Below are 22784 nucleotides of genomic sequence, written 5' to 3'. Positions count from 1 at the left end.
AAGCAGGAAAGCACCATCATCTTAAAAAGGGCCACCCTCCCCATGGGATTGAGGAGCAATGACTGCCACCGCTGGAGGTTCGCCTTGGCCCGCCTCACCAGTGGAGTGACCTTGAGGGCCCAGCTGATCTCTGGCAGGAAGGTCACCTAGATCCCCAGGTACTTGAATGATTGACGACGTAGAGGTATTTCGGATTGCCAGTCGAAGCATTCTCGGGAGAGGTGAAGGGAAACCAGGACCGATTTGTTGGGATTCAAACGGAGGCCTGAGGCCTGTTTGAAGGACTGCAAGATACGAAGACAATGGGGGCCAGACCGGGCAGGATCTGCCAAGTAGATGAGGACGTCGTCTGCGTAGAGGGCAATTTTATCCGGTTCGGCGCTGGGCCATTCCCATCCCCGCATCCGATCACAAGTCTGCATCAAGGACGCCATGGGCTCCATCACTAAGGCAAAAAGCAGGGGGGAAAGGGGACCACCCTGCCTCGTCCCTCTGCAGACCGAGAAGAGCTCCGACAGGATTCCGTTCACTAGAACACGAGCCCTCGGGAGGGCGTACAGAACCATGACCATGGCCCGAAAGCCAGGACCAAGTCCTATCATGTCAAGAACATCCTGAAGGAAGCCCCAGTCCACCGAGTCAAAGGCCTTCTCAAAGTCTACCAGCAGAAGCGCAAGGTGTGGGGTGAGGAGGTGGCGATGGGCCAAGGCGGAGTGCAGTCTGCGAAGACAGTGTCGGGTGCCGCGAGGGGGCATGAACCCACATTGATCGGGGTGGGCCAACGTAGACAGATGGGGTTTGAGTCGCTGGGCAAGGAGGGTGGCGAACAGTTTGACCTCAGTGTTTAAGGGAGATGGGGCTGTAATCTGTGCACTGTGGTGAGAGGGGCTGGGACTTCGGAAGGACCACAATAGTGGCTATGTCCTTTTCTTGAGGGAAGGAACCTTTCTCCACAGCTTCTCGAAATAGTGCATCTAGGTGGGGGATGAGGACATCTCGGTAGTGAGCATAATATTCTTTGAGGAAGGCCATCTGGGCCCGGTGTCTTGCCGGATGAAATAAGAGCGATTGCTTCTCCAATTTCCTCACGGCATATAGGACGGTCCAGATCGGCTTGGGCGGCGCCATCCACACACGGAAGGCGGCCACCCTCCATGTCCATCAGGTCCGTAAGGGACAGGGTTGGGTCTCGGGCCTCGTATAGTCTGCAGTAGTAGGCGGCAAAGGCCTGCGCCATCTCCATTGGGGCACAGCACAGTGACCCATCTGGTGCCGCTATTTCAGGGATTATATGGTTCGCCCTTGGGTACGTAGCCAGGCGGTGAAGGAACAAGCCATTCTTGTCGCCCCATCCACGGAGGAGCGCCAAATGAGTTTGGCCGCGTCCAGCGACAGCTGCTTGATCTCTGACCGGAGTAGGGTCAGGAGTCTCGTCTCGGAAGCATCTGGGGATCTGGCCGAGGCCCGTTCAAGGTGCAGGGCCTTTGCCTCCCGTGAGGTAATCTGTTCCAGTTGGGTTTGTCGCTGGAGCTTGAGTTGGCCCTTGGCGACCCCCCTAATCGTGGCCTTGCCCGCCTCCCAAAGGGTGCCCGGGGAGGACATGGACCCCTCATTAGAGAGAAAGTATTGTTTTAGTTACCGTTTCACCACCTTCCTGAAATCTTCGTCTTGAAGTATCCAGGCCTTTAACCTCCATGTTTGCCGGACAGAGGCGGGAGGGGGACCTGTACGGATCATCACTGGCGAGTGGTAAGAGATAAATCTCGGGAGAAGCGAGACGTCCTGAATCAAAAGACAATCCGTCGAAGGAATGAAGCTGGCGTCAATGCGTGCCTGTGTGTGGTGTGCCTCTGAGGTGTGTGTGAATTGTTTAGAGTGAGGGTGCCATAGTCGCCAGGCGTCGCATAACCCCCGTGATTCGGAACAAGACCGTAGCTGTTTGGCTTGTGCAATTCTACCATGGGATGGAGGGCCTGTCGTGTTGAGGTCGGGTGAAGAGACCGCGTTAAAGTCGACCACAAGGAATGTGGGACCAGGGGGCAGAGACGCCAGGAGGTCAACAGACTTAGCTAGGAGAATAAAGGGACACCTAGTTAAGCAGGTTGTCGTTTAGTATGCCACTGATGGCCACGAATGTGCCCTGGGAGCGTTTCACCAGGATCCCCACCCCTCGAGAAACCCTTCTAAACACAGAGTGCCACACCCTATCATAGCCGTACCGCGTTAAGAAGGGGTAATCGTTACCCATAAGGTGGGTTTCTTGTAGGAGTAAGATGTCCGCCCCTGGGCGCTGCGCATATCTGAGGGCAGCCATACTTTTAAAGCGGTCCAGGAGGCCATTAACCTTTCAGGACATGACGCGCAGGGGGGTGTTTATTAATGGTGCATCGGACATGGTGTTTGGGATGGTTGTGGGACTACAAGTCTGAAAGGGGAGGTCCGGTCGGTCTGTCTGTCTTGTCGGGTGTATGTCCGGGTGCTTCGTGAATGCTGGTGTGGTAGAACTAAAAAACAAGAAACACAAAATTGAGGAAAAAACTCGGGACAACGGTCCCACCCCCTCACTCCCCACCTTACATTTCAGGAACGGAAGCATCTGTCGCCCTAACAATAAACCAGAGAGTGAACAACCAAACTAAAACGCTTCGGAATGGGAAAACGTTGAGGACCCCTCCTCATTTTAGGATGCACATAAATGAGCCCATCGGGAAGGAAAAGAATGTGGTAAGATCAGGCACACCCTCCGACCGCAGAGCCAGGCCCGGCAGGCAGAGGTGAGTTCAAGCAGGTTCTGTCAAAAGCATCGGACTGCTTGAGAGATCTGTGTCCGGAAGAACATGCAAGGAGGGTCGAGTCGAAGCACCTCCATGGGCCAAGTGGTCAGATGATCCTGAGCGTCTCCATTTGAAGGATCGTCAGAGAGCAGTATCGGTTGAAGGGGCGACCCGGTGGGGAGTTCGAGCGGGTTCGCCTCCGTCCACGGCACCTGCGGGAGCGGTTACATTAGAGCCGGAGAGCGTGAGGCGAGCAGGTCCGCCCCCAGCCTCCCTCCCCCCGCCTCTTGTTGAGGAATAGCACTCGCAGGCGTGCCAGGAAGAGGAGCCGGTATTGCATATTGAGCGCCCTCAGCTTTTGTTTAACGTCGTTGAAGGAGCGGCGCTGACTCTGGACCTTGCGTGTGTAGTCCGGAAAAATCATGATAGTGCGATTTTCGTGTAGGAGCTGCTGCTGTTTGCGGGCCTCTGACAGGATGGTGTCCCGGTCTTTGAAGTTAATGATCTGCATTATGATTGGTTGGGGGGCTGCACCTGGAGGAGGTTTAGGAGTCAAGGACCAATGGGCCCGCTCAATCGCGAACCAAGGAAAGAGGGAGCCCTCAGGGACCCATGATCTGAGCCATTTCTCCAGAAAGTCTGCCGTGCGGCCCTGCTCCGCCCCCTCCGGGAAGCTCACCAGGCGAAGATTATTGCGTCGGTACCTGTTCTCTGTGTCTTCTGCCCGGTGGTGCAGCTCCTGAGTTTGGGACTGAAGGCGGGCCACCTGCCCCTTGAGTTGCTGTACATCGTCTTCCACAGTGGAGATACGGGTTTCAGTTTTCTTGATCCGGGCGTTGGCGTTTCGGAGGTCTTGCCGGATAAGAGTCATGTCCACGCACACTTCCGCGATCTTGCCCTCCACCGAGCTTTGCGAGGCGTGGATGGTTTGCAGGATAGTAGACCACTCCGCTGAGGGCGGTGGCTCCTGTTCCGCGGTTTCCCCAGTTGCGCCTGCCTCCAAGGTGGTGAAACGGTCCGTGCATGTCAGGCACAGGACATCAATGGGGGGGCACCACCTCCCCGCACCCGATCGATGGCCAACACTCTCTCACCCGCCAACAGGCAAGCACCCCCGCGGGGAGGCACCACAGGCATCCACCCCCTCACTGCAGCTGTGTGTGGAACCCGTAGACACCACACCACTGCGGAGCAAACCCTTTGGGAATCTCCGTGACGGGTCGGCAGCCGGAGGCAGTTCTACAGACGCAGCTCCCAGCCGCGCAGCGCCGCAGGGCCTCCAATAGGGCCCACAGATAGTAGCTCTCCACTGCCCGACCGACCGTCGGACAGACCTCTGGGCTCCCCACTGGCCGGGGGAGCGCACCGGAGCCGGGCAGGCGACCTCCCCAAACCACTCCAGCAGCGCAAACGGACAGCAGTCATGAGCAGGGATACGGGCCTACGGTCCTGCCTGGCAGCATCGGAAGGTCGGCAGCCTCAACACTCCTCGGGCCTGAGATCGGGCCCAGGCAGGCCCCGGACTCCCATAGGCAGGGGGAGCTCACTGGAGCAGGGCAGGCGGCCTCCCAAGTCACTGCCGCGCCGGAGCCAAGCGGCAGTCAGCAGCGGGAAGGCAGACCCACGATCCCGCCGGGCGGCCCAGGTAGGTCGGCAGCCCCAGCACCCTCCAGGCAGACTAGTCAGGCCCAAGGCAGGGCAGGGATCTGACAAACGCAGTGAAGGCCACCATCTTGAAAAGGCCGCAAGGTAGGCACGAGGGTAGGAAGTCGCCCTTCACACTCAGGACCGCCAGGCAGCACTTCAGCGGAACCCTCCGGACTCACAAGTAAGCAGGCTGACGATTTGTGGGTCACCAGGGTCCCGATGGCAAGCGATTGCAGAGGGGATGACGGAGGGGATGACGGAGGGGTCTGGAGCACTCCTAAGGCCATCTTGACGCTCTTGGCCACGCCCCCCGTATGAGCTAGTTTAATAAACTAAATCCTTCTATAACAATTGTTATGCCCCTAATTAGCAGTTAACATTCTAAATGGCTTCTAACTTCAAAGCCCTCCATGCGTGATTTTAAAAAACAGCACTTAAATCCTATGAAAACACAGTTTTCAGAGTTTAATGTGTGAGCTGGATGGAGCGTTACCTCTCCAGTGAGGTGTAGCAAAGATTGGCTTTGGTATTGTACGTCTCCCCCCTCCACCCATTAATTAGCAGAAAGTTTACTTAGATCAGTATGTATTTGGTTTGTGTATCCCAAACTAACATAGTAGGGTGACTATGCCATAGACATAGAAGCATGACTATGCAGTGTTTCTTTGCTTCCCTGTGTACTGTTCAACACCACTACAGCAGACGGGTGCCAACTCTTCAAGATCGAATGGCTCTTGTCTCTGTCCTAGTGCTTAGAAGTGTAATACCTGTAGCAGCAATTATGGCTCTGGAGGTGGACGGCCAACATCCCCACTCTCCTCAGTCATAGGGTAAGTTGTGGCTTTACATGCGTCGGTTAGGTGAGGCTTGAGCAACCCCTGCTAGGACTGGTTGGCCCATGTGCGTCTCATAGTAACCATACAGTCACTGGAAAGGGCTGCTGTGTGACGACTTGAGCATGCTGAGCCCAGATCTGCATTCGTAGAACTTATGCTTTCAGAACATGCCCAGGCACGCACATCAGGGCTACTGAAGTGTAAACTACAAACAAATTGCAGACCTGGAAGGGGAAACGGCCATTACAACGAAGCCTTTACAACAAAGTCGTTAACCACGCATGCAGTACAACGCATGCGTGGTTAACACGAAAGCCTTTACCACACATACCTTTACTACGAGGTTTGTAGTAAAGGTATATGTGGTAAAGGAAAAAAATAAAAAAAGGGGGGCTTGGGGGGGGTCTCCCCCCCCCCCCCCCAAAAAAAGAAACTCACCTGAAGTCACGTCGGGTATCAGCGTTGTTTAAGAGAAAACGGAAAATAAACTTCTGCTTTCTCTTAACGACATATGACGTCACCACGCTAGTAATTGTGGTAAATGTTATGCGTGGTAAACGAATTCCGTTGTAACACGTGCGTGGTAAAGGCATGCGTTGCAGCGGAATTCGTTGTAACGTCATATATTCACCTGGAAGATGGACTGGATAATACATTGTTTAAATGCGCATGCCCTTTTTTCGTACTGCCCAGCTAAATGTTATATTTTCCCCAGAGTTTTCCTGCATACCAGGATCTACGTGGGATGATTTAACTCTCTGATTACAACCTATTACTTTTTAGCTCACAGTCTAATCGCTACAATGTGAGGTATTTTACCCTGTAACATAAGCAGTAGCAGGTTGTCTGTGTCAAGGGACGTGTTGCAGTGCATGCATACATGGAGGAAAATGTTACTTCTACATAGTTGTTACTTATTTGGTTTAAAGTGTATGTCCTATATCATGGGTAACGACTTTGACCCAGATAACATCATGACATATGACATGTAACAGCAGTGCCCACCCCTTAACCTCGCACAGCGATCTCTCCCTAATCACATAAATGATGAGCGCTGGAAATATATTGTTTTATTGTTATTTTTTATTTTTACTGTTGTATACTGCTCGAAATTGACCCAAAGGTATTGGAGTGCTTTTACATGAGCACATTACATTACACAACGACACATTCTTTTTTTTGTAGGCGCACAGGGAGATTGATTTGCCCAGAATCACAGGGTGTTGAGTGGACGCCCTGAGTCCAACACAGTTCTCCAGTTCCAAAGTCGGCAGCTCTGGCTGTTACGGCACATCCTCTCCTCTCTTCTACACCCCTCCCCACACACCACCCCACCCACCTTCCACTCCCCGTCTGATACTCCCTCTGCCTCGTTTTGTTTACCCTATACCCCAGTTGGCAATGAATGCAATGTTTTATTGCAAAAGCATGTTGTGTTTTTTGTTTGCAAGATTGCTGGTGAGAGACAGCATATCTTTTCTCCTCGCAATTAGTGTTTATTTTCGTTGCTTAATGTTCATATTACAACTAAAATATTCTCATTGCCCTTGCCACTAGCCTACAAGTTTGTTGCTTGCACCAGTGTTTTTTTTTTGTTATTGCCACCTTCTTTGTTGCTGCTTGCCACTGGTGTGGTTGCCAGCAGGGCTTGAGTCGGGGGTACACGCGGGTTGACGGCGTCTCCTCACTCTTTTCACAAGGTGGACGCTGTCCCCCCTGCCAAAAAGCCGGGCCCCACAGAAATAAACTAAACGTGTCCGGATGTAATTGTCAGACACCGAGACACGTTGAGCACGTGACGTCATGGGGTCATTTGCATATTGTCAGTCCCCCTCGCTTCTTTTTATAGGACTTGTGTCCTGCCCCGTTTACCCCCACTGTTGCTGTAACTTGCCCGCGGGGTTGTTACTGCTTGTCTATTCCATTTTGTAGCTGGGACTGTCCGGCCATCCCAACTACTCTGAATAGCATCCTAAAGGGAGCTCATTTTAATCTGCCTTGGAAGGATGAGAAGCCAGGTCAGAACCTATGCCCTTTTACAATTCACACATTTGTGCAACATATACACTGCGCTTTCATGTGCCCTTTCTTAGCTGCAAGCCCTGTTGCTTCTTTCCCGATTGACCGCTAAATCCAAGAACCACACACAGAACAGCTAAAATTACAGAAATATTAAATGAGAGCTGAGGGATTTCACGCAGGGTTCGACCTTTTGAAGCCCCCTTTAAACTCTAAAATAAACCTCAACATATAACATATGTCTCCTGTGCAGACCTTACTGATCTAGCCCCGGGGCTTGTAGAGTTTCAGAAAAGTGTTGTTAGCAACATAAATGGAACTCCTTTTTGATTGGGCCAGGAAGGATGAAATGGCGGGTTAGTCCTTCTGACCAGTTGAGAAAGTGCTTGTGAGCCCTGAATAGAACGTAATTCTGGATAAATGAAAGAAGGTGCAGCCACCATGGGGGTTTCCTCAATGTGTGTAGACAGATTATGCCACATCCACCATCAGTTCTACGGTTTAGTAGCGCTTCAAAAGTCTGCTATTAGCAACCTAAATGAAGCACCTTTTTATTGGCTTGGGAAGGATGAGAGGCCGGGTTGGAGTGTGTGACCTGTTAGGAAAGAGCGTGTAAGCCGTGCAGGATCTTGCTACTGAAGGAGCCTGTGGCAAGAATGCATCCACCACGAGCTGTTTCAATGTGTGTGTACGAATTATGATACCTAGTGGAGGGAGGTAGACTTGTTTTTAGTGCCTAGCTGATACTTAACTATAGGTTACTTTAATAGACTTTTGTGCAGACCTTGCAGGCTGTTCTAGGGTTTGGTAGCAAATAAAATGTATGATGCTAGCAACTTAAATAGCGTTTCCTTTTATCGCCCTCAGAAGGATGAAATGCTGGGATTGTGCTTGTGCCTTTCAAATTTCATATATTTCTGCTACCCATACACACTGCTCTGAGCGGTCCTGTCATAGCTCCAAGCCCTAGCCCTGCTGCTTCCAGTGGCGCTTGAACAGTTTTCAGAGTGAGGGTGCTGCCATTAATGTTACATCTCTGAAGTCGAAGGGATTGTGAAAATTTCAAGCATCACGCAAAAAACAAGTGTAGCAAATGAGGCAAGCCAAATCAGCAGGATAATGGTAAGGCTGTGGAATGTAGACTTTGGCGCTTTTTGAAACACTGGTGAGGTATCACACTGTCATTTACAGACAACACGTTTCTCTTTGAAATGGCCACTAAAATTGCAACAGCTTTTCCGATGCTTAGCTGACAGTTGTACGTTATGTTAATAGCACGTTGCTCAGAGCTTGCTGTCAATCCTTGGGAGCGATTCATAGGTCTCTATGACCAAATAAAATGGAGCTCCTTTTGTCCGCTTTGGAAGGATAGGAGGGCTGGCTTCTCCCTACATTTCTTTTCATAACACTGAAAAAATATAATTTTGCACAGCTTTGTCCTTCAGGTTGCAGTTGGTTATGCTTTCACTTCTATACAGCTTTGCTCTACGAGTCGCGTGCCTGTTCACTTTGACTCCATGGTTCACCCTTTATTATTTGTTCACTTACACCCCCCATCCAAGTTGCTCTCTCTCAATTTGTTTCCCTCACTGTGGCCTCTGTTTTGCCCCTCCCCCCACCAGCACCCTCTATATTCACCTCACCATGCACCTAGGTATGTTTTCTACCCGCCCCCTTGTTATTTCCCCTTCCTCCCTCCGTGTTGCTTTGCCAGCTGCGTTCTTTCCCTACTCGTGTTGTTTCCACCCACAGACTCGACTTATTTATTTATTACTGACCCACAAACTGCTTGTGTTATTTTGTACCTATTTTAAACGAATGGGGTACTCCCAGAAAGCGTCAAAGGACCTTGGAACAATGCAGTAAGTACAACAATTGGTCCTGACGTAACTCTTTAAACTACCCAAAGAGGCAAAAGACTCGAAAGATCCATCAAATGAGAAAAATGTGACCTGAAATAGAGGAATAAAGCACTCTTAAGGAATATACCAGAGAGAGAGGTAAAAAAACAACTGAATTTAAAAAAAAATCTTTTTATATATAATCCTTATAGAATACTTGCAATCAATATAGCATTTGACCCTAGTCGGGTTGTGCAAATGGAAAGTGCAGAAAAAGTGCTCATGTGCAACGTGAGTGAAAAGAAAAAGGAAATTCAGGAGAAAGCAATTTAAAATCGAAGTATCATTGTTCATACATAAACAACACTGTTTGGTGATGTTCCAAGATGGCTGAACCAATGTTGGGCCTGTTTAAAACACCATTATCATATAATGCTATATGTCCTTATTATAGAATGATGCTAACAGGAATAATAATTCATGCTGAACCTGGAAAAGCTGCTCTTTTCTAACTTTACCTAAATATGGAATTATTTATTGGTTTCCTTGTGTTGTCACTTCAGATCTCCCCATTAGAAAAAAAGGTGGAACTTCTGGCTGCAAGTTAGTGTTCTCTAATTGATTTACTCCAGGCCTCTGCAGAGAGATGAAGTTTGAGATTAAATAGAACCGGAACATATTTATAGCAGGGATTCAATTTGTATTCTGTTAACTAGTCGGCTTTCGCAAACGAAAATCATTCAGCAAAAAAAAAAACAGTACCCATTAGTGCACAAACATTTCTGACTGGAACGGACAGACAGACACACACGACCTGATAAATTAAAATGCTGATGTAAACTTGAATTTTAACAAACCTTTTCGCAATAACCGAGGGACTCGTGTACAAAACATTTGCAGTTGCAAAGCCTGAGAATCACGAAATCAAAATCTAGCTTTGCGGGACGAGTCAGAAAAGACTTTCCGGCTTGTAAATGGGAGTTGTAACAAATTGTAAATGAGATTGCCCTCCTCCTATTTGGGCATTACAATGGATTGTAAGAATGCTTTGCAACTGCAATGGTGGTTGCAAACCACTGATCACATGTCGACAACTCAAAGGGGGTGGCATCTTACTCAAATTGGAATCTTCTCTTTCGGAAAATGGGAAATGATCAAAAGGTAACAAGGGTCACTGACTGTGCCACAAAATGAACAAATGACAATTCCTAGACAGCTCCTGCCCCCTTGGATAGAAGGAACACCCAGTTACCATATAGGTTTATTTTATGGGATCAGGGACACTACCAAAACAAGATGTTCTTCGTCAGCAGGTCATCCAAGTCATGAGGCTGTGTTTTCTTGGTCCCTTTGCAGAAGAGCTGTGGAAGCTGTGTTAAGATTTCATGCAAAGTATTTGCATACGCTATCCCTGTTCAGAGGCTCCAGTTCTGATTGACCCACAACACCGGCCAAGGGAGCGACCTGAGACCACATCTAGTTGTCAGCTTCCACTGAAATGTGCTTCATAAAGTTCAAAGGCCTAAGCCTTTCTCTCTATCAAGGTTCCCCTGTCCACAGTGCCAATGTTATCAGTCTCGCCATCTCCCTGAAAAAGAAGTCCAGGCCCCACTGACCAGTAACTCTCCAGGAAACAAAGAGACCTTTAATGTGCACAGAGGATGCCATGCTCCCTTTCCTTTCGTCTGTGCTCCCATTCCAGCCCTTAATAATGTCAGCAATACACATCTCCTGTCTGGGGGTTACGTCCTTATCTCTCCTAGCCTCCAGGCACTGTACTTACCAACTGGAATCCACAGGCCTCCATGTTATTCACCATACACAGGCGCACACAGGCATCCAAGCACGCATCCTAGCTACCTAACCTTTATTTCTTTCCATCCCCTCTCCAGAAATGTGGTCTGGACAGTGTCTCCTCCTGGCTTCCGCTGACCGAAGATTGGTTACCGGACGTCCTGATCCTGGTCTGCGACAGAACATGCGAGAATGGTATGATTTTCTCATAGATCTATAACTGGTGCCCCCTTCAGAGTATGTTTATTTCATTAGGGTGAATGAGTGGCATTTTTCCTCAAACACTCTGAGCATGAGCACATTTAAGTCCACCTTCACTGGCTTATAGGTTACTTTATCACATTAGTAATTTGTTCCTACATGGTACTTTAAAAGATTTCCACAGTAAATTTTGAATCCATTTGTTATTAAAATGTTCGTCCCATATTTGTTTGTTGTTGGTATTAAATATTTTTTTTTAATTTGTATTGTTTGTGGGGATATTTCCCTGGTTGTCAGGCAGGCATAAAATCCATGGGCCTCATTAACCTTTGGCTGGCGACCCTCAGTCCTACCAGGTAAGCAAAGGATATTCTCTGCTTCCCTAGCGAATGACTGCCTCCTTTTTTAGGTCTCGCGTAGCGAACGCAGCGCATGCTCTGCTTCGCCTTGGCGAAACTGTTGTTGTGGGTTTGGTGCATGAAGGGAGACAAACCATGTGCGCGCACGGACAGGCGATGTGCATGCACATGGCGTCTTCTTTAGGTCTCTTCTAGTGAACGCAGCGCATGCGCTGCTTCGCCTTGGCGAGACTATTGTTGTGGGTTTGGTGCACGAAGCAAGACAAACCATGTGCGCGCACGACAGGCGATGTGCACCCGCATGGCGTCTCCTCTCTGGCTCCATCTCTGAAGGGGGACAGGAGATGTGCACTCAGTAAGCATGCACATCTCCTGTCCCGCGTGAACACAGCGTGTACATGGCACGCTTTCACTTATCCTCAGGCTGGGTGATCAGAAAAACAGCGTCAAACCTTAGTAGATACAGCGTTATTTACCTCTCTCCATTTGGTTGCTGCGCTGAGATGCATTAAAATGTAAGTGAATGTGGCCCAATAAGTTAAAGGTCGTGTATGGTATAGGTTGGCAGTGTGGCTCAGTGAGCTGAACACTCGTGACTGAGAAAAAATGTGTATTCTGGCCGAGTTGTAAGCTTGTACCCCAGCATGGTAGACTCTGTATCTGTCCTTTCATGGTTGGTATAGCGAGTCCCATATACAGGATAACAGTAACATCGGCTACTATAATAAAAACATGTTATTGTTATTTTGTTCTGTTGTCGTGGATGGCTTTGCAGATATAAAGTGCTATACGTATTCTGCAATACAATACAACAGTATTCTTTGAGCTCAGCATATGCTGACGTGGAAGCCCATCAACCCGGCTTAGGGTTCGGGTGAAGTACTCACATTTAGCTTGACTGGGAATTATAGACCCTGCAGCATGCAGTGTGGTGCCGCTGATGTCCCCAGGGCATCTTAAATGCAGGTGAACAAAGAGTTACCTCATGTATGTCTTAGGGAATGGGATGAAGGCTTGGAAGGTAGCGCAGAACTTATTTCGGGAGGAATGGCTTGATTGTGTGCAGTGAAGTGATCCTTTTGTTCCCTCCTCAGTCTAACATCCTTGGTAGAGACAACAAACCTGAGAGTAATTAAACAAGCATTTGCAATGCAATAGGTCTCGCAATTACGCAACTAAGCTATTGGCATTGTAAATGAATATGCCTTTTAACGAAAATAAAAGGCACTATCATTTACAATGTCAATAGCTCTACCTCACGTAAAATCGAGACCTATTGCATTGCAAATGCTTGTTCTAGACCTCCTCACCTGCCTGAGGGATCTTTCTGCTGTGTCGGTGCAACTCCCTTCACGTCATGATGTTTACAGAGCCGGCGCCATGTTTAAAGCGCCCACTCTGCAAATTGATTTTTAGAGAAAACAAACTCCCAAAGCAGGAGTTTTTCTCTAAACAAAGAGTAAATAGTTCCAATGCGCAAGGAGCTTTTTTCAGTGTATATGGGGGGCATTTAAAAATGTCTTCGACCACGGACGGTAGCTTCTCCCTCAATAGGGCACGACGACCATTACTGTGGTCCAGCCATGTGTCCTAGATGGACCACTAGGTCAGTGGTTACAATCTTCGGAGCACATTTTCTCCACCAACTGTAGCTCACATGCTCCTTGGATTATAGATTTTGGGGACAAAGGTTTTTGTGTGCCGTTAGGACTGCTAGATTAAGGTATTCCTCCTGCTCCCCCAAACTATAAATAATGCCCTGTGAATTTTTTTTTTGTCTTAAAATATTTTGTATTCCTAACCTTCCCTCTGTGCTTACACTGCTTTTTCTGACTTTTTTGGTGTAAGTACACCTAAATATCCATTCCTTTTATAGGTCGCTCTACCGATAAGGCCATGCTTCTTTGCCTTCTTCCCTTACCTATACTGCTTGCTGTGTAAACACTTCTGTTGACGTCATAACACTGCCGATCTGTAGCGTTTCGTTTCTGTTTAGCTCTTTGAGTAAGCTGCCTCACATATGCTTTTGTCTAGTCATGTACATGATCATTTAACAATCACATGTAACTTGTTTGGGCTTTGTTTTCACAAGTTTCCTGGTTAACTTTAGTTTCCTGCACCGGTTTACTTAACCGATTGGCTTCCATTTATGACAATAGGTCATTCTTGGTTTTTGCTATGTCCATGATGAACCTTTGCTTTTTCTTGTATTAAACATGTGTTGAATGCCTTTAAAAGGATTAGCGCTGTGGGAAAACGAAATAAATAACATTGTGAAGTCATGGATGCTGCATGAAATACATACCAACTTCTTTTTTGAGAAATAAAACATGCATATGGAAAAGGAAAAAAAAGAACAATTTCGTTTTTTTAAAGAAAGGCACACTTTTTTAAATAAGTTTGTCTTAAAAAATGTTATTTTAGTTAAAGAAAGACAAACTTATTAACAATGTAAACGTGCCTTGTAGAAGTAATTATTCTGTTTCTTTTTCTAAAAGTTCTTGTCTTTTTTTGGCAGGAGTGAGCAGACAAAAAGCTCAGGAATGGTGCATCAGACATGGCTTTGAATTAGTAGAGCTCAACCCAGAGGAGGTTCCTGATGAAGATGGTGAGTTGCTCTAATTTGTTGTTTATTAATCAGTCTGTTGTATGCGTGCCTTTCTTGTCAAAATCAGTTAGGGGAATTTGTAGGTAGCATGTTATGTCTACAGGAAAATATCAGTGATTCAATAATACTACTACATATGTTCTTCAAATGACTCGCTCAAGACATGCCTGATTGACCCTTTCAAAACTGAAGCTCCTATTAACGAGGTCAAATGTAAAGTAGATTAATCTCCCCTGTATTACTACAGCAGATTCTTTTGTTCTGTTGGTGATCTCTTTCATTCCCTTTGACTTTAAACCTCAACTTGGGCTGTGGTCAATTGATAGTTCGATTCGCTTCTGGATTCTTTGCTTTTTCACCTCAGACAAGTCGGCTTGACCAGCGTTAACCCCTTTCTGACGTTCTCATTCACTCACTTTAGAGTAGATCAGTCCTCTTGCCCCTTAAAGAAGCCATTGGACTACTGATTTTTTTAAAGCACGGTGTGGACACTAGCCTTTGCAACTATTGCCCCATTTCCCCTCTCAGCTGCATGAAACTGTTTGAAGACTGTGTGGGGAGTCAGATTTGCTCCTTCTTGGAGTCCTTGGACGGTTAGATAATGTACATACTGGCTTTTAATTAATTTCAGTTTTGATTTTTGATGAGCTTTCAAATCTCTCCAGATGGCGGTGGTATTGATCTATCAGTGGCATTTGATGTCCTGAATACCCAACAGTTTATCCAGGCGCTTGGGCAAGTGTTAGGTATGAGGTCTCCAAGGTGCTTATATGAAGTGCCAGGTCCTCAGCTTCTTGCAGAACTCAAGAAGTAAGTAGGAGGCTCTGATGTGTTGAGGGAGGATGTCCATGTCTTGGGTGCGAAGTAGGAATTGAGCAGCCTCCAGTTTTGCAATTGCGGATGTGGAGAATGAGTGCAAGTCAGAGTGAGACACTGCATAGGTGTATGATGTGTTGGTGAAAGTGTATGTGGCTGTTCAGGTATTCTGATCCTGTGTTGTGTAGGGCTTTGTATATGTGCATGAGAAGTTTGAATTGGCTGTACTTGTGAATGAGGAGCCAATGAAGCTTCTTGAGGTGTGATGTGATGTGGGTGCGGCTTGGATATGTTGTGTATGTAAGTTAATGGGGGGAAAAATGAGAAACCACATTGGAGGAAGGTAAATAATGGAAAACCAATTATAGGATAATTTTAAGGAAATGCAAACATTAAAAGAAAAGAGGATTTCAAGGAACAATTCAAAATCATATTAAACTTGGGTAGAATTTAGTGCTAGTGAGTGGTTTTTGGGATAAGGGATGGATGATGTTTAAGGGTGCTGAGAGATTTTAGTAGTCCTTAATGGGTGTAGTTCAGATGTAGAAAGGGGTTTTTGGTGTTCAAGAATGGATTCAGTTCAGGGTTGGGGAGGATTTCTTAGGTATCAGGAACTGATTGAATTTAGGAGAATAAGTGGTTTTTAGGGCTCACAGGTGAGTGGAGAATGTGCTATTGATGGTTTTGTAGGGTTCTCGGATGGGTGAGTTTACGGCTGATAAGGGATTTTAGTGGTCTGGGATGGGTGGAATTTATGGGCAGAAATATTTAACCTTCAGGAATGGGTGGAGTTTAAGTTGGCAAGCGGTTTCAAGGCATCAGGAATGGGCAGAGTGTAGGGGGGGTGAGGGGTGTTTAGGGGTCAGTGGTGGGTGGAGTTTAGGGATGGTGAGGGAGTTTAAGGGTTCAGAAATGGATGAGGTTTAACATATAAAGGTTTTTTCTTAGGTCTCAGGCCTGGGTGGAGTTTAGGGTAGTACGAGTTTTTAAGGTTCAGGGATGGGTGGAGTCTAGGGGTAAAAAGGGTTTTCAGAGTTCACCGATGGATGGAGTTGATGTATGGTGAGGGGGTTTTATGGTTTTGGGGTGGGTAGAGTTTAAGGCTAGAAAGGATGTTTAGGTTCAGGGATGGGTGGAGTTTAGGTGTGATAAATGGTTTTTATGAAGGATGAATGGACCTATGGATCTTTTTAGGGGCTGTGAGGAGGTCAGGATGGATGGTGTTTTTGGCTGATGAGTAGTAAGAGAATTAAAAGCATCCGAAATAAGTGTTTTACTAAGTAAAATATTTAAATACAAAAAAGTGTATCCTGAAGCAGCGTGCTGAAATAAATCCTTCTGCCAAAAATGTTTCTGGAAGTGAGACCTCCAACATTGTACTTACGCCTTGAAAATAAGCATGCAAAAGCCAATTTTGAAAAAGACATTCTATGAATTGGTTTCTATGGAATTATAAATGCTCGTCACCCTGCAAAATTCCATTAAGCAGTTTAGGTGAAATGGCTTCTCAGCAATGGTATTACATGAAGTCGTTTTTTCTATTAAGTCACATACAGCCCTATAAGATACGTTGCTCCAGACTACAAGACGTAGACAGTAGAGGTAATGCATTCTGAATAGATTTCCTACTCCAAGTCCGTTTATTTAAATATAATCTTTCACCTCTGCCAAATACTACTTTGCCTGCATAGAGCCTTCAGAGACACATCTTTGCCTTATGTTTGAAATATCCATGTTGGGCCTCGGGCTAATGTCACCTGTTCAGATGGCCTCTTCTTTTACAAACCAATACTCTTCAGGTTATGAGGTGGGAGGCTAGTGTCTGCAACATTTCAGCATTTCATGGGCAATGATTGCGAGTAATTGGGAAGTTATAGGTTCAAACTGAACTGTGCTAAGATTGGCACTATTGTAAATAAGGGAAAGCAGATCAATGGACTCCTTCCTACTGATGATCGTCCGTGGGCCATGCCCTACACCGCTGAAGACATTAAAGAGCCTGTGCTTCAAGCTCAGCAGTGAGCTGGAGTTGATGTCTCAGGCAGCTTCTATTTCCTTTTCTTTTCACCTCAGACAATTCATAAAGCATGCCCTAGTGCACCCAGTAACACAGTTAACATTCTTGGGGCCCTGGCCACTAATGTTTCCCCTGTATTTGAGACTTGCCAAAACTCTGGTGGCCCACTTCAGATTATTTAATACTCCGCTGCTAGATTGGTGGTCATTCATTCACACAAGTTCTCTGTGGAATAAGCTTTATTGGCTTCCTGTTTGAGCCCGAGTATCTTTTATGGTCTTATGTGGCAGTGTCCCATCTTGCTTAGCAGGCAGCTGCACCAGTACACTCACACCAATGTTCTCCCTTCCTTGAACCTTTTTGGTCTTGACAATCATGTACTTCAGGAAACCGGATTGGCAGAAGCATCTTTTTTATGTCAACTTCCTTTCTTTTGAAGTTCTTTACTTGACTCGCTTAATTTCACTTCGAACCTTAGAACATTTCACAAGCAGTTGAGAAGCCTGAGGCAGGTGTGCAAAACCTATGTGTAAACCTGGATGTGCAATGTAGGAATGTGAATTTTTTACTCAAAATCTACTTGTCGGCAAATTACTACTTACATTTAATTGTCCTTTAATGAAATCTACTCGTCCCTTTCTGGTTCCTTAGTGTGAATCCTAGAACAAATACATTATTGTTTTATGTGAACAAAACAAGAAAAACGTTTCCCTTTTACTGCTTGAGGTGTTTTTGGATGCGACAGTGGTGCATTTTGAGAGTAAATATAGGTTTGTGTTTAACCCAGGGCTTGGTTGGTGTAGCGATAATACTACTGCAATTCTGGGAGGGATCTATTTTGCTAAAACTGGAAAATAAAAAGTACAGGTTACACACATATTGTTGCAGGAGGTACATTAACACACTTTTTAAAGGTGCTTATTGTAACTTGTTACAAATTATTCACAATCTGTTTATTGGTTGCATTAACCTACTGAGCTTTCTCGCTGGAATTAGAATGTGAAATGAAAACACATTGATCCCCACAACAGGTGCACTTAACCATAATCGTGTAATTAAAATGTGACCTGCAGGCAAAATCTATATCATTAGCCCCTTGAACTGTGTCATAGATTGGTACGGCAGAAAAGTTAGAATTCTGACATAGTCACATGTTATCTGTCACCATAGTCACACTTTATCCTAAAGCATAGTTTTAGCTTTATTTTTTTATACTACTTTTGAATGTTCATCTTTTCCCTTTTGCTGCCCCTCTTTTTGATTTCTGGTTCCTTAGAGGTTGTTACTGTTCCTTCGATTGCTTCACAGTTTTTTGCTAACAGCTTGTTTTGCTTATTTTTTTTTTCTTTACCTTTTTGATATTACGTGGTAACAGCTCTTTTTAGGGCTCGCCTGGCGAAAGCAGCGCATGCGCTGCTCTCGACATGGAGAGGACCTTTTGGAATAAATTCTCCCTGTGGTCTTACCTACAAGCGTCTGCATGGACAAAGATGGCTGCTGCCTCCATCTGTCGAAAGCAGACAGCATGCGCATGTCCGTGGGACAGTGGACAGTCTGCTGCCATCTTGTTAAACACGCCGGCTTCCTTCAACTCTGGCTCCGTCAAGAGATGTGCACGCGCGCATGGCGGTATACTTTCACTTTAAACACCGCGTGCTTTCACTTTAAACAGTGCACGAACGCGCGCGACGGACCCAGAGTTGACAGAAGCGGGTACGCAACTCACAGAAGCCCCAGCCCTGCCAGCCTCTCTCAAGCAGCTGCAGCCGCCCCGATGCCGTGTCACACAGGAACCCCAGCCCGGCCGGTCTCCCTTGTTTTTTCTTTTAACATCAGATGACACGCGGCGATTCCTAGGTGAAATGACTGCAAGAATAGCTGCTTGTCCTTGATCGTATCTTAGGTGAGGAACTGGCACATATTTGGTGGTCTGTTTGATGCTTCATTGCCTCTTGCTTTACACATACACCTGGCATGGTTAACTTTAGGTTAGGGTTATGGCAAATACTGTAGAATATTGAGTGTATTGCTCCACTTACTACTGGCAATGCACACCTTCCTAGGGTCGAGTCTGAACACCCCTCTAGTGTGCTTCAGCCGTTCGGCTTGATATGCTTTTAATATGCTTCATTGTGTTGTATTTATCTGTTTCCAGCCTAGTGTCTTTTTCTACCGTGGACTTTGGTCCTGAATAATATACCGTCCCATCATCGTTCCTAGAAACCAGCCTATGCATTCAAAACATCTTGATAACCACCGATGCCCCTTGCAGGCATGTTGGACTCTCCTAAACTGCGCTATGATTTGCATTTATACACAAGTCAGACTTAGTACAACCAATCTAATGTCGGTGCCTCTGGCTGGGATCGTGTGTCTGAGTAATAATAAAAGCTACTTTGCTTGATTTTAATGAAAACTGAATTATGGGTAGATTTATGGCCTCCTAAGTAAAAAGGTTGAAGCAAACCTATCATTGGTCTGTTTTTGAAGGTAAAAATAATAAGATAAAAAGGACTAAACATTGTTATACACTTAGTCTTACCGATGGAAAATGTGCCCTGTGGGGTAATGGGTTTTAAAAATGAAATTCCTTCCTCATACATTTTCATCTCATGGATGGGAGTGCCATTCGTGTTTCGCATCTTATTTAAAGCAGACAGATGCAGAAAATATAAATAAACAGCAGCATTTTCAGAATTCTTATGCCAGATTTCTTGGTTTTATGCTTTTGATATTTTTGTGGCCCAACAGCTTCTAATCATTCACAGTGGTGCACTATGGGACATATTTGAGAAAGACGAAAATGTATCTCAAAGAATTGTGTGTATTAGTCTCAGGACAGAATTGCATTCTTCTCTAGCTCATTGAATCTCGTAGTGGTTATAGTGTGCTCGAGTCTACGGTCTTCCAGTCCTGTCACCCCAGTGGGGTGACCCATCGAGCCTGCCTGTCTACCAGTCGCATCTCTCCCAGTGGGGTGACCCATCGAACATGCCTGTCTCCCGGTTACATCACTCCCAGTGGGGTGACACTTCGAGCCTGCTTGTCTTCCGGTCGCATCACTCCCACTGGGGTGACCCATCGAGCCTGTCTGTCTTCCTGTCGCATTGCTCCCAGTGTGGTGACCCAATTCTGATTTTGAGCTGGGAAGGGAATGCGCTTGGGAGCCAGGTTTACTCATTAGCAAGAGCGTGAGCGATGTCCAGATAAGTCATTGGCGCCTTGGCGTTCTCCTTCTAGCCCTCTCAGCTAAGCGCCACAATAATGGACATCATCCTGATATTAAAGGCTGCATAAAAACCTTTTTTTTTTTAAATGCAGACTGCAGTCAAAACAAGCATTGAAAATGCAATAGGTCTCGCCTTTGATTAAGTTAAAGCCATTTGCTTTGCTAATGGTATTGTATAGCAAAGTAAATGGCTTTAACTTAATCAAAGGCGAGACCTATTGTATTTTTAATGCTTGTCTTACTCTGTCCTCCTCCTCATTTTGTGCCTTTCTATCGTTTCCTCTTCTTTCATCTTTCTGTCCTATTTTCTCTTGCTTCAATTGCCTGATGCTGGTGAAGTGAAGAACGTGGCAGAATTTACAATCTTTTTTAACTCTAGCTCATAAGAGTCTCTACTGAGTATAGAGTCCAAGAAAAGTACCGTAGTGCCCCGCATGCGTTTTCTGAGACACAGTCAACACTCAGTCCCGTCAGAAACCTTATAGACCCACACACATTGCAGACGCACTGTACAGACAAACACCTTATGACCCACACACATTGAAGACACACTGTACACACAAACCTATCAATCAACAAATGCACACACAACTATCCAGCATGATACACTGTCCTGCAGAGACACCCTGCACTGTGAGATACATTCACACATTCATGCTTCAGACACTCTGCCTGTGTGTATGCATACACACACACACTTCATGTAAACGGCTCCTGCACAGTAACAAAACCTGAAAAGGCAAACGCCCCTTGCAGAAACAAGACAAACAATTGCACGGATACACACATTTACCAGACATTACCACCCACCCATCACTGCTTGGCAGACTTACGCCCTGCAGACCATGTATCCCTTGCATACATGCTTACATCCAGCAGACAACCACCTCTAATCCTAGAAAGCACACTCCCTCTCACTCTCTCCTGAAACTTGCAAACTATGACACTAGAAAATATGCTCTCGGACAAGCAGACCCAGCATACCGACCGACCCATTGACCCATCCTGCTGCCTTGAAGAATGAAAACCGAGGTGACGTGGCATCAGAGGAAGGGAGTGGGCCGGGGATTGGTTTTTACACCTCCAGCAAGTACGAGATGATGCAGACTTGGGGAGAGGGCAGAGACTGCCTGCAGGAAAGAGCAGGATGTCCTGTGGATCCATTAGTGAAACAAGAACTTAATGTTTGGATCAAATATCTATGTAAAGAAGACCAGAAGTTCTCATTGAATTCTTCATCTAGTTGTGCAAGTCGCAGTAAAAATAATGGAATGGCCATGCGGGCAGAGGATGTAACATTCATACAGTACCTTGAGAATTTATATATGATAACGCAGCATTACATACTGAAGATATAATTGAAAAGTGACGGTATCTCGATAAAAGACCGTTTTCTCTTATGAAAACAGGTTTCAATGTTTAATGCAAGACTCACGGATGAAATAATGTGGACAGAGAAACGCTGCAATGATAGTCTGCCATCAAGGATTGCCTTACAAGTAAAGGAACATGATAAAGAAAAGAGGGTCTCACGCATGCGGTAAACGAGGCTCCTGGTGCACGTGGGCCCAGTACTGAAGCGAGAAAGTGGGACCAAACCAAGCAGTTTGAATCTCTGCACTAACACAAGCAGCCCCTTCAGACGCACACCACTTTCAATACGTCCCATGCCCACACTCAGCAGGAGATGCATTACTCAGCACACTGACTGCCAGCATGAAGGGAAAAGATGTTAATAAGTCCCTGTGAGCCAAGGACAGGTAAACTTGTCAGCCATGCACAATTAGTAGCTGAAGCCAGCCGGAAGGAGGAACTCATCCCAGGCCCAGGGTGAGCAGGCAGCGCAGGGAAGTGGCGCGAGGAACTGAGATGAAAGGACTGAAGGACCAAAGATGCAAGACGCGTGCCACAGGACAGAAAAGGTGGACCTAGGAGCCTGAGGAGGGGCAGACATATGAGACTGAGGAGAAAGCAAAGACTTGGGGAACGATCTCCATGTTATAAGGCGTCTTCATTCTTGTCAAAACACGGTCAGGAGCTTAACCACTTTTACCACAAAACTTTTTCCCCGCAGGGAATCACAACGCGTTGTTACAACGACCGCGTTGTGATTCCGCATACCATTACTCCCCAAGTCAGAACAACGACTTGCGGGGGGGGGGGGACGGAGGTGTTGAATTTGCGCTTGACCTCGGACCTGGGGATCTGGGCTCGAGTCTCGGTAACGACGCGAAAAACCTGTGATTCTGGGCAAATCACTTAATCTCCCCGTGCCTAAAAAATTAAAGTGTGTCCTCATGTAACGTAACTGGTGCTATGTAAAGCGCTCTGATACCTGATTCGGTTCGGGTCAAGTTCGCGCTATATAAAACTCTGCAAAAAAAAAATCTAACACCTTCCCTAGTGTCTGCACAGACTGGAGTTGGAATAGTAAATTATACTATTCCAACATCCAGCACCCCCCCCCCCCCCAACTCCGCAAGTCATTGTTCCGACTTGCGGAGTAATGGTATGCGGAATCAGAACGCGGTCGTTGTAACGACCGCGTTGTGATTCCCTGCAGGGAACAAAAATGCGGGATACCGTCATATATTCCTGTCAGGAAGCTGCGATGTCTCTTTCACTCACTTGTGGCATTTATGC

The 22784-nt window shown here is 46.4% G+C and overlaps 1 protein-coding gene across 1 annotated transcript in view; it reads left to right on the top strand.

Moving 5' to 3' along the window:
* Positions 1–22784, top strand: part of AAGAB (alpha and gamma adaptin binding protein) — a 152095-nt gene that overhangs the window by 49186 nt on the left and 80125 nt on the right. Inside the window, exons 3-4 of the mRNA XM_078683050.1 lie at positions 11010–11106; positions 13990–14079. Of these exons, the coding sequence (XP_078539176.1) occupies positions 11010–11106; positions 13990–14079 (187 nt within the window). The remainder of the gene's footprint in view (positions 1–11009; positions 11107–13989; positions 14080–22784) is intronic.

Source organism: Lissotriton helveticus, chromosome 3_1 (genome assembly GCF_964261635.1).
Source record: "Lissotriton helveticus chromosome 3_1, aLisHel1.1, whole genome shotgun sequence".
NCBI lineage: Eukaryota > Metazoa > Chordata > Amphibia > Caudata > Salamandridae > Lissotriton > Lissotriton helveticus.
The sequence above is the reverse complement of the archived record's forward strand: the minus strand, read 5'-3'. Positions and strand labels throughout refer to the sequence as shown.